Genomic DNA, 12,298 nt, shown 5'->3' with positions numbered 1-12,298 from the left:
TATATACCTGCCCCTGGAAATTTCCACTACCTGCGTCTGACGAAGTGGGTATTCACCCACGAAAGCTCACGCTCCAAAACGTCTGTTAGTCTATAAGGTGCTACAGGATTCTCTGCTTTTTTGTTAAATTTCTAAGATTTCTTTGGACAGATAATTCAAAAAAGCTGAAGTGTTGCATATGGCCAGTCCTCAGCAAGGAGCAATCACCACGGGGGTGGATCCGTACCGCTTTAGCAGTTCGAGGCCCAGACTGGCATTCAGGCACTCTGAGTTATAGTCCCAGCTTTGCCCCTGGCCTGCTGGGCGACTTTAGTCAAGTCACCTCACTGTTCCATGCCTCAGTTTTTCCATCTGTAAAACAGGGACAATAATACTGACCTCCTTTGTAAAGCTCTTTGAGATCAACTGATGAAAAATGTTATCTAGGAGCTAGGTGCTATGGTTTGTAGTTACACAATGAGGTTGGCTGCAGGTGCAGTTCAAAACATCTATTAAGACTTATGTCTGTGACACCAGAGCAGTGGGCTAAACTCCACTGTGCAACTCAACAGTGGGCAGAACTGGGGGCTAAGACTCTACCCCGCCTCCAAATTCCACCTATTGGGGCACACAAACACCCCACACACACACATTTACCTTGCATCTGTACACACGGCTGGTCAGCCAACAGACACACACACACCAGTGCAACCCCACTGCACACGTGCTCCAACAACCACAAGCTGAACTTCCAAAAAGCCCACTCAGACTCCACCTCTGCATGCTGCTCTAACATGATGCAATATACACACGCTTCCCCTTGCTCAAGCACCTACTGTATAATCGCATCCTGGCACATACCATCCCCCTTGTGCAATACAATCCCACACAGGCATGCCTCAGCCAGAGCCTGCATTCAGCAACCCCCACTTGCCACAACAGGCATGACACATTCACATGCTCTCACAGAGATCCCTCTTGCTCCAGCTCTGGTTGTGCCCCCTCGGCCATGTTATCAGAACAGACACACTCTGTCAGCAAGAAGGCATGGTTTGCACTCTGCTCATTAAGGACAACGCACATGTGTGAAGTAAAGCCTTGCAGTATCACTTATCCTCACCCTGCAAAACAGTGGGAATCAAGGTCAGCAATACCATTAGGGGCCAGCCCACTCAGTAATAAGCCCTGCCCTGTTCTATGTCATCTGAGAAGTCATAGTCAGTGTAACCTCATGGTGCCAGCAGTAGGATACCTGAGACACCAACTGAAGAACATTGAGGATCTTATAATCATTACCTCTAATTTGGATGGGCACCATCCAAGGTGCTTTTCTCCCTGTGAAGTAAAGCCACCTGGACCATTCTTAGGGGATTAGAACTGCTTTGGTTCTGAGGTGCTGGGTGCAGGTGCATCAAAAAGAGAACCTCTCAGAGACAGCAAAGACAATGACAGCAGCCCTCACTTGCTGCATCATGTCTGATATTAGATTGTAATCTCTCCAGCACAAAGACCATATTGTTCTGTAGAGTTCTCAGCATGTTTTAGTTACTGGATTATTAATAAATAAATAACACAGATGGGGAATTATTTATATGTAGTTTAACATTAAGTTAATATTTACTTGGTGGAAGAGGGAAAGTTTATACACACATTCTGGGCTCTGCAAATGAATGTGGCATTTTGTATTAATAAGATGTCATTCTCCAGTGCAGGAAAAACACACAGGGTCTTGTCCTGTCCCAGTGAATCCAATGGCAAACTTCTCCATTGACTTCAGTACAAGCAGGATTTGATTTGTGGAGAATTGAATTGTGCAATCCCATTTGAGTAAACTGATCCATTCTGCATGGCTGAAATTCTCCCCTGGGCAAAGGGTCAGCCCCAGAGCTGTGAACCAGCTGAGTCCCACATCCAGTTTTATTTTCACGGAGAAGAGTCCCTGACGGATGAAAAGTTCCCCCACTCTTCAGATGCAACCACATGCACCAACAGCAAATCTCCTGAGGCATTCCCCCTGGCCTCATTACTTACGGGAGCATGGACAATGCGTCTGATTCTGGGAGCAGAAACCCCGTCTTCCCCACCATCCCCCCGGAATCGCCATACCTGCTCTGGTGCTCCCTTTGTCCACCAGCCGCAGCAGCCCTTTCTTCTTGAGAATGATACTACTGCCGATAAGGAAACTGGAGAAGATGGCAAGGGCCAAGCCAATGTAGAATCCATATTTGCTTTCTACTTGTGTTGCCCAGCTGCTGTGCAAAGTAAGATTCTTATGGACAGAGGTGGTCAGGATGCCATCACCGATCACCTGGCATACGACCCGCCGAGAAGAGCAAGAAACATTAACCAAAGAACCTGCGAGGACAATGCACACAGAAAACAAATGTGAAACATTAGTGAGAATATCACAGGTCTGTCACTGACTCCTTAGACAGCCTTGACAAAAATGATTTAAGGCCAGATTCTTGCACCCTTATGCATTCTAGTTCATGAACAGTCTCCCTGAAGTCACGGTGTTACTGAATATGATCAAAGTAACAGAATCCTTCTACCTAAGGCCCCCCCACAATACTGTAGTATGTGAGCACCCCAAAATCTTTAGCATGTTTATCCTCATAACACCCCTGGGAGCCGGGTAAATCCTATTATTGTCATGAGACTGAGGCAGAGAGAGAGTAAGAAGCAGCTTCACAAAGTATTTAGGGTTCTCCTACATGAATGGAAGTTGGGAGCTGAAAGACCTGGGCCTAAGTGACTTGCTCAAGGTCACGCAGGAAGTCTGTGGTGGAGCAGGGAACTGACCCCAGATCAAAGGTTTAAACCAACAACAAAACCAAGTAGCAAAGGAAAAGCTTAACAGAGGCACACATGCTAATCATTTAATGTACAAAAGCCTCAAGAAGGGGGCAATTACATGGCATGAGTTTGTGGCTGGATGCCATGGCTAGGCATCAGTGGCACTGGGACACTAGGCTTTAAGCTCCATCTGTACTACAGCTGGAAACCCCTGGTATGTGTAGCTGGCAAGTTTCCAGCTAGCGGCTGGACATAGCAGCTTTTTCCCAGCATGGCTCTAGAATCCTGGAAGGGACCTCGATGGGTCATCTAGTCCAGCTGCCTGCACCGAGGCAGGTCCAAGTAAACCTAGACCATCCCTGAGGGGTGTTCGTCCAACTGTTCTTAAATACCTCCAGGGATGGGGTTCCATAACTCCCCTTGGTAACCTATTGCCATGCTTAACTATCCTTAGCGTTAGAAAGAGTTTCTTAATAGCTAAACTGAATTACTCTTGCTGCATCATAAGCCCACTGCTCCTTGTCCTTCCTTCAGTGGACAGGGAGAGCAATTGATCCTCGTCCTCTTTATAACAGCCCTTAGCAGATTTGAAGACTGTTATAAGCTTCACCCTCTGTCTCCTTTTCTCAAGACTAAGGATGCCCCATTGTTTTAGCCTTTCCCCATAGGTCAGGTTTTCTAAATCTTTTACAATTTTTTTGGTGCTGTCCTCTGGGCTCCCACACTTGTCCACATGTTTCTTAAAATGGGGCATCCAAAACTGGACACAGTATTCCAGCTAAAACCTCACCAGTGCTGAGCAGAGCAGGACAATTACCTCCCATGTCGTACGTATGACACTCCTGTTAATACATCCCACTGCATCACATCTTTTTGCTCATATTCAATTTGTTACCCACTATATCCCCTAGATCCTCTTCTTCAGTACCACTGCCTAGCCAGTCATCCCCGATTTCATAGTTGTGCATTTGCTTTTTCCTTCCTAAGTGTAGCACTTTGCACTTGTCTTTATTGCAGTTCATCTTGTTGATTTCAGACCACTTGTCCAATTTGTCATAGCCAATTTGAATTCTAATCCTGTCCTCCAAAAGTGCTTACAACCCTCCCAGCTAGGTGCCACCCATGACTTTTATAAGCATATTTTTCACTCCATTAGCCAAGTCATTAATGGAAATGTTGACTAGTAGCAGACCCAAGACAGACCCCACTAGATACGTCTTCCCATTTTGGCAGTGAATCATTGATAACTACTCTTTGAGGATAATCTTTCAACCAGTTGTGCATGCACCGTCTAGAAATTTCATTTAGACCACATTTTCCTAATTGGCTTATGAGAATTCATGTTGGACTGCGTCACAAGCCTTACTAAAATCAAGTTATATCACACCTACCGCTTCCCCACAACCCACTAGGCCAGAAACACTATCAAAGAAGGAAATGATCCTGACTCATTCCTGACAAATCCATGTTGGCTATTCCTTATAATCCTGCTATCCTCAAGGTGCTTACAAATTGATTGTTTAATAATTTGTTCCAGTATCTTTCCGGATATCAAAGTTAGACTCACCGGCCTAATTCCCTAGGTTCTCTTTGTACCCCTTTTCAAGATCAGTACTATGACTGCCCTTCTCCAGTCCTCTGGGACCTCACCCATCCTCCAAACGGCTCTGAGAAAATACCCGAAGGTGAACTTCATCAAACCCTGATGACTTGAACACATCTAATTCATCTAACTATTCTGTAATCTGTTCTGGCTTGTGTTCCTTCACTCATGTGTGTCATTTGTGTTGGCCTTTCCACACCTATGCACTGAACAGCCATGTTTGTATCTTGTCTCTCGAATACCCTGGGACCAACACAGCTACCACAACACTACATGCTTTGTATCAACACACTCTAGGAAAACTTGGGCTCAGCAGCTGGGACAGGGAGCTGCAGTTTGTGGGTCCTTTTCATACAGTGACGTGCGATCTGGGACCTCCTCCCACCTGGCTATAAATGGGTGACATGCAGGAGGGCTGGGAAGAGGGTGAACTTTATTTCCTGGCTCCTGTCACATGACATTGGTCAGGGCCGCTGAAAGTTAATATCGCTGTCACACAGCAGGGGTCACAGTATCCTTCTCAGATACTATGTGAGTCCCGTATGTTATCAGTGATGTTCCCTTGTCAGCTAAAGTCCTTCAACTGAGACTCTGAAGTAATTTCCCCTTTCTCCACCACAAGCAGAAATAACAATTTGACTCCCACTCTTTATTCACAGAGTCACAAACAATCCTTGCTCTCTAGATATACTAACAGCCCTGGAGGCTAAGGGAGAGTCTATCTCAGCACAATCACGTTGCTACTATAGGGCCATCAGAGTCTAAGGCGTTATTTGTTTCCATCAGGAACTGACTTCAGCAAATGCAGAACAAATACAGGGCAACAGAGAGAAGGGATTTACTACACAACAGGTGAAGATCATTGGCTATCTAGAACAAGGATAGTAACTGGAAGGAAAACCTTTACTGTATAAAACACTTCTCTTTAAAGTGTAGACAGAAGCATTCAAAAGCATTTGCCAGGTTGGAATGACTCCACCAGCATCAAGATAGAGAGGGGGGTGGAAAATGAAATTAACATGGAAAAAAATATTGAGACTTTCCGTATTTGAGAATGAATATTGACTTTCAAGCTAGCTTCTATTTATGGCCCCTCGGTATAGCATGTGAGGGCTGGGCACCAGGAAGCTCCCCGAGAAAGAAGAAGGGCATGGCTCCCAGCTCAAAGTGGCAGATTTGTTTACTGAATTCTGAAACAGCCAGGACTCAAACATGGTTTGTGTAGCCCTGTCGGTCCCAGGATATTAGCAAGGCAGGATGGGTGAAGTAATGGCTTTTATTGCACCAACTTCTGTTGGTGACAGAGACACAATTTTGAGCTTACATAGAGCTCTTCTTCAGGTCAGTCAGGTTATACAAAAGAATTGTTCTCTTGGTAGGATTGTCATCTGTCTAGTACGGGGTAGGCAACCTAAGGCACACATGCCGAAGGCGGCACGTGAGCTGATTTTCAGTGGCACTCACACTGCCTGAGTCCTGGCCACCAGTCCAGGGGGCTCTGCATTTTAATTTAATTTTAAATGAAGCTTCTTAAATATTTTTAAAACCTTATTTACTTTACATACAATAGTTTAGTTATATACTATAGACTTATAGAAAGAGACCTAAAAACATACTATGGCACGCGAAACCTTAACTTAGAGTGAATAAATGAAGACTCGGCACAGCACTGCTGAAAGGTTGCCAACCCCTGGTCTAGTATCTGAAGGAGATATTGTGTAAGGTTGAAACCTTGTATCTCTCTCCAGCAGAAGTTGGTCCAATAAAAGCTATTACCTCCTGGGACAACCATGGCTACACCAACAAAATGAATTTTAACTTTTGCAGATTTTCAGTTTGCAAAAAATGTCAAGAATCTGCCTTTTCATCTCCATTTGGGGGGGGTCGCAAAAAAATTTGAAATCGTGACATTTTCCATGGGGCAGGAAATCTGCTTCCTGACCAGCGCTAGTTATCAAGGCCCCTTGACACAAAACTTGCTGTAGAGCTCAGGATTCATAGATTTAAAGGTCAAATGGGACCATTATGGTTATTCAATTTGACGTCCTGCATAATACAGGTCAGAGCCTCTCCACCCAGTAATTCCTGCATCAAGCCTGATAACGTGTGGTTGAATGAGAGCATATCGTCTAGAAAGACATCCAACCCTTGTTGATGTAGAGATTCCAATGCCACCCTGCCTGTTCAGGCCACCTCTGTCAGCTAGTCCATTGCTCATCACTTCCAGAACCGCATTTCTATCTAATGTGGTAATTTTGCTTTTCTATGGAATTAGAGGAGAGCTTTTTGTCAGGTGCTCCCAAATGGCCTGACCCCTATAGGAGCAGATAGTTAAGTTCAAGGTTAGAATAGCAACCTCTCACAAAGCTTCCTTCTCTGCTGCACATTGTCTGTGGTATGATCATTGGGAATAAGGACCAAGCAATTACGGAGTTAATCAGAAGCTGGGAATGGGCGACAGGGGATGGATCACTTGATGATTCCTTGTTCTGTTCATTCCCTCTGGGGCACCTGGCATTGGCCACTGTCGGAAGACAGGATACCAGGTTAGATGGATCACTGGTCTGACCCAGTATGGCCGTTCTTATGTCAAGTTACACAAAATGAATATTCTCTTGGTCGGACTGTCATTTGTTTTCTCAGCCACCCTTATGGCAGCATCCAGCACTTGGGGCTATGTCATATGCCAATAAGTTCAGGCAAAACCTGGGCAAAATCTCCTCCAGAGAAGATGCTAACATCAGAGTACTGCAGCATATGACAAGGATGCTGGGCCTCTTTCCTGTGCCCCTTTGTCCTCTAGAAGCACACTCTATCACGCCTGAGAACCCAGAAGGTATGGGGGCAGATCCTCAGATCCTTGTCAGAGCCCCCTTGATTCAACAGAGTTCTGGCAAATGACACTAGCTGAGCATCTGCCACATGATTATTCTGAAGTTAGGTCAAAGGAGGAGTCCCTTAGTGGGATGATACTGAGACTCCCTGAAAACACAAATTAAAACACTAGCAAGGTTGACTCAACCCTTCATCCTTCCTAATTCTTTTGATTGCCAGGCATTTATGTACTCAGATACCACAGTGATGGGCACAGCATTAACACCTAGATAGATTTACTGGATGTGTGTCTCCTTCAGCTGGGACCTTGAAAACAGAGGTCCTGATTCATCACTGCATATGCTGTGGTGACTCCATTGAGTTCAGTAATGGTGAATCTGGCCCAGAGGCTCTGTCTGGCAAATGATCCCCTGGCACTTCTTCTAGGTGTACAGATTTGTCTTTGACCAAAATTTCCACTTCCCATCCCCACTGTTGTGCAGTGTCCTCGGCACCACCTGGCTGGTGAAAGCATGTGAAGTTGGAAAGTATTCAGATCCTGCAGGAGGAAATTGGGGCTATCAATGTGATTCATTATCAGGCGGCATGAAAATAGATAAGAATCAAGTGCTTCTCTGTAAAGCACCACTAAAAATCAGCATCTCCATCAAAGCTGTATCAATGGGTGTGGGTGGGAAAATTGTTGAGCTTCTTTTTCTGGTTCTCCCACTGCTGCCACACCCGAGACATTGCTCCTAGCTACCCTTAGCTCTGTGTAGGTACTGAACTAAAAAAAATACCGAGACGGATGAGGGAAGAAAATGCCTAAATGGAATTGCACAGAAGAGTGCTCCACCACTAGCGAGCAGACCGTCTCTGAGCAACAAAATAGCTGAGTCGAATTTTAAAAGAATATACCGCGTGTATCAGAACTATGAGCTGCTAGATCATTGCCTCAGTCTTAGCAATGGGAAGAGGGACTCGCCATGTGGATTCTGCCCAGCCAAGGAGTTCTTCGTCGCTGGTTTGACATGGACGCTCATGTCACACATTCCTCCTCCTCCCCTTCCCAGACCCTGCGAAGAATTCACAAAAAAAAAGTTGGTACACTCTGAGGCTGCTGTACTGTTGTGCAGCCTCTCCTCTCCTCACTGTGTGGGTGTTTCTGCAGGAGGAATTGCCTTGTGCTCAAATGATCCAGTGGAAAATGGACCTGACTGTGGACTTCTCTCCCAAAGGACCTGGCGGAAGCTTCATCACTAGTGTTTTCTTTTTTTTCTAGGCTGTGTAAAATGCTTCCATATATACTGTAGGGAACAATTCTCCATAAGGCAGGGGATGGGTTAAATGGTCGAAAGAGTCTTTTCTATCTTAGATTAGTAAAATTTAGAAGAAGAAACACCCCAGCTACTTTGTAAGTCATAGAATCATAGAATACCAGGGTTGGAAGGGACCTCAGGAGGTATCTAGTCCAACTGCCTGCTCAAAGCAGGACCAATCCCCAACTAAATCCCAATTCCCAAACTAAATGTGCAGTCCCTGCAAATGCTATAATGCACAGGTAACATAGTGCTTACTCACTCTCATTTCTTCTGCTATAGAACAGGCTTTGTGAGACTTAGAATAAAAACGAGGAGTCTGGTGGCACCTTAAAGACTAACAGATTTATTTGGGCATAAGCTTCCGTGGGTAAAAAACCCACTTCTTCAGATGCACTGTAAAACAAAAGTGACTGCTAACTCCCCTGGAAGCACAATGTCCTCATGTGACAAAGCTTTCACCTCTCCCAAAGAGAGCAAATAAAATCAGCCGCCTCCAATGCAAAGCAGAGCTGGGATCAAACCTGAGAGGGATCAAGCCAGAGGTCTGCTTGCTGATTGATTAGCTCTGCTTTTGTTACATTCTATTATTCAGCCTTCCAGGCAGCAAAAGGAATTCCATGCCTCTGTAGTGGGCGTGAGGGGAGGTATCTCCAAAGATAAATTCTCTTCCCTTAGAATTTCAGGTTGAGATACACAAGAATCAACTGAACTTCAAATAGGGCCCAGATGTTGATACTTCCATCCCCAGACATGGAAATACACCAGTCAGTAAGGCACATGGACAAGCGACTGTGGCTTACCCGAAGGAGTGAGGTTTCCTATTCTTTTCACTGGTTATTTCTAGAAGTTAAAAGGGCAGATTCTCAGCTGGGGTCAGTTGTCATGACTCCATTGCCTTCAACAGAGCTGGGGCCAATTCCACCAGCTGCGGCTCTGCCCCATGAGGATTAAAAGGAATGTAGATGCACATGCACATTTTCACAGCCAGAGCTATCAAGGGTGTGATCCAAAGCCCACTGGAGTCAATGGAACAGTTCCTGTTGACCTTCACTGGCAGTAGACCCCAAGCAGCTGCATGCAGTCCAGATGATCATTCCAATGCGAATGCCAGATGCTTTACACTTCACACTTTTCAGCATCACGGGGCAGCCCAGCAGGCCTAGGATAGGAGTGCACATCTCCAGGGCTCTGCGTGGGAGGGAGAGTGCCCTGAAAGACCCCCTATTCCAGCCTCCCCCAGAACAGGGGCTGGATCTAGCACTTCTCGGAACTTGGAAAGAACAAGCTACAGAATCACAGAACTGTGGGGCAGGATGGGGCCTCCAGAGCACACACAACCCCCAGGCTGAGGCAGGACCAAGTCAACCTAGGCCAACCAACCAACCAGTTCCTCCAATGAGGGGGATTCCACACCCTCCCTCGGAGCCTGTGGATGTGCCCTCAGTTTTTAGGAACATGTTGGACAAAGTTGAATGTCTGGAGGGGGGACCTGGAAGGGAAACCAGCCCTGCACTGGCCAGTCCTTTACCACCTGCTTCCCCAACACACTCCCCGGTTGCTCCTGCCCAGTGCCCTGCATGCATTATGGGACATAACCCAGCCTCAGCAATGAGTGACACCCAGTCCAGCCCTATGGGGGGATCTCTGTTACGCCATCCCCAGATGAGCTCAAACACCTACCCAGCTCCCCCTCCTGCAATGGGGTCCCCTTGCCTCCTGGAGCCCTCCTGCTCACATGCACCCTGCATTTCCCTCTAGCCAGAGGAACCCACCAGCCCCCCGCCACCTAACTCTTGTTCCAGGCCCTGGCTCCAATGCTACCCACCATGGGAGCAGTGCCTAGGGCAGGGCTGACTTGGGGGGCAGCCCCAGATGTTGCCCCAATTTTCTGGGGTCCCAGCACAGTCCCTGGCACTGTCTCCTTTCCAACCCCGAAGTTGGTGAGAAATCAGGGGCCGGCAGCCTGGCTCCGGAGCCCTGGGACACAAAGCCTAGTGCTGTGTGGGTGCAAAGGTGTGTGGCTCCCCAGTCTCCGTCACCTCCCAGCCCCCTCCAAAACCCCCTTCATACTCCAACTCTATCCCACCTCCCATTGAAACCCATCCCAGTCCTCAGCCTCACTCACCCCCCTCTGGAACCCCCCAACTCTGCCCCCATCCCAGTCCCACTCATCCCCCTCCAACCCCCCCCAACTCTGCCCTCTTCCAACCACATCATACCCCAACCCCATCCCACCTCTCTTTGGAACTCCATCTCAGTCCTCCAGCCCCACTCACACCCCCGCCCTCGCCAACCCCAGAGGTGTGCGCCAGCTCATACCCCATTCTGACCTCAACAACCTCTTCCAATTTCTACTGTCGCCAGCTCAGTCCCCCACCTCTACCCACGCCCATCACCCAGCCTCCTCTGGAAACCCCCCAACTCTGGCCGCCCTTCCGGCCCCATCATGCCCCAATCGCACTTCCATCCCAGTCCTCAGGCCCCACTTAATCCGCCCACAGCTCCCGCCAGTTCTACCAACCTGCCAACCCATATACCTCAACCCCTCGCACCCCCATCCCAGTCCCCACCACCCCCCGAACCCCTGCCAGACCCCCCCGGCAGCTCTACCCCCTTCCGACCCGACCCCTCTTCCAATCCTAGCGTCCTAGCTCAGTCCCCAGCCCCCGCTCCTCACCCCAGACTTCAACCCCGTCCCGCCCCTTGTCGCCCCCATGCCCCGACACCCACCGTTCGCACAGCTGCTGTTCCCCCACAGCGACTCCATGGGCGCGGATCCGGATCGCAGGCAGCTGCGTGTGTCCCGTCCCCCGGGCCGATGCCTCCCGCAGCTCGGCTGCTGCTCACTCCTCTGGCCCTCCAGCGAGGAGCGGCACCTCGGACCTCGCCCTGCCTCTGCTGAGCTGGGAAGCTGCTCCTGGCTCGGCTGGGTGTGCACCTACTCCAGCCGGATACTCCACTGACTCAGGCTTCTCCTCCTCCTGGCTCATTACTCTGCAGCCTCTCACACCCAGGGACTCAGCCCCCTGCCTGACCTAAGGCCCAGTCCCTCAGCACTCAGCAGGGCTGAGGGGGTGAGTCTTTGCTTCATGCAGAAAAAGGGATCAAACAAACTTCCTGGTCTGAATGCTCCAAGCGAGGCTGTAGGGGGGTGTACGTGTGTGTGCAGCTCACATAGCTGGGTGGGTGTAAGCGATGCTCTGAACGTGCACGCAAGTAATCATGCAAACCCAGCAGCGGTGTGTGCACCTCTGGTACTGAGTGTGCACATAAAACCAGTGTGAACATGACCGCAATTCCCTGACGTGCCCATGCAAACACTGCTGGAAAAGGTGGCCTGGTAGGTTTTGTAAGTGTCCTTTGCACTTTTGCTCACATTGCACTCTCGCTGTAAAGCATTCTGGAGGTGTTCTGGCTATATGGGATGCCAGGTTAAAAAAAAAAAAAAAAAAGTCTGTGTCCCAGCAAAATTAGGGATGGCTGAACTGCCTTTCTATCATATTTGAAATGCCTGTGTTCCCCTCAATAGCTCGGCCCTTCACCTTTCTGAGGTGGGCACTGAAGAGATGCAAGGTCCTGGAGTACTCCAGGAGATAGGGATTTCTCCTTGGGGATTTGTTTTTCTCCTTGTGCTGCTTGGGGCTAGCAGGGAGAACTTGCACTTACTGCCATTAAATACAAGGCCCACATAGGTCGTGCGTTAGTACAGGGGCTAGCTAGCCAGCATGGTTCAAGCGGAGTTCCAGCGGAGCATAGCTGAATATCATCTGACCAATCTGGCCGT

General features: G+C 48.2%; 1 protein-coding gene across 1 annotated transcript in view; it reads right to left on the bottom strand.

Annotated features, from left to right (window-relative positions):
- The window catches only part of NIPAL4 (NIPA like domain containing 4), a 19,442-nt gene extending 8,092 nt beyond the window's left edge, over window positions 1–11,350 (bottom strand). Inside the window, exons 1-2 of the mRNA XM_032800456.2 lie at window positions 11,245–11,350; window positions 2,086–2,334 (exon numbers count right to left, since the gene is read on the bottom strand). Coding sequence (XP_032656347.1) covers window positions 2,086–2,334; window positions 11,245–11,281 — 286 coding nt within the window. The 5' untranslated portion in view covers window positions 11,282–11,350. The remainder of the gene's footprint in view (window positions 1–2,085; window positions 2,335–11,244) is intronic.
- Window positions 11,351–12,298: the final 948 nt, after the last annotated feature.

The sequence above is a fragment of the Chelonoidis abingdonii genome, chromosome 7 (genome assembly GCF_003597395.2).
Source record: "Chelonoidis abingdonii isolate Lonesome George chromosome 7, CheloAbing_2.0, whole genome shotgun sequence".
Lineage (NCBI taxonomy): Eukaryota > Metazoa > Chordata > Testudines > Testudinidae > Chelonoidis > Chelonoidis abingdonii.
This window is presented reverse-complemented; position numbering and strand designations above follow the sequence as displayed.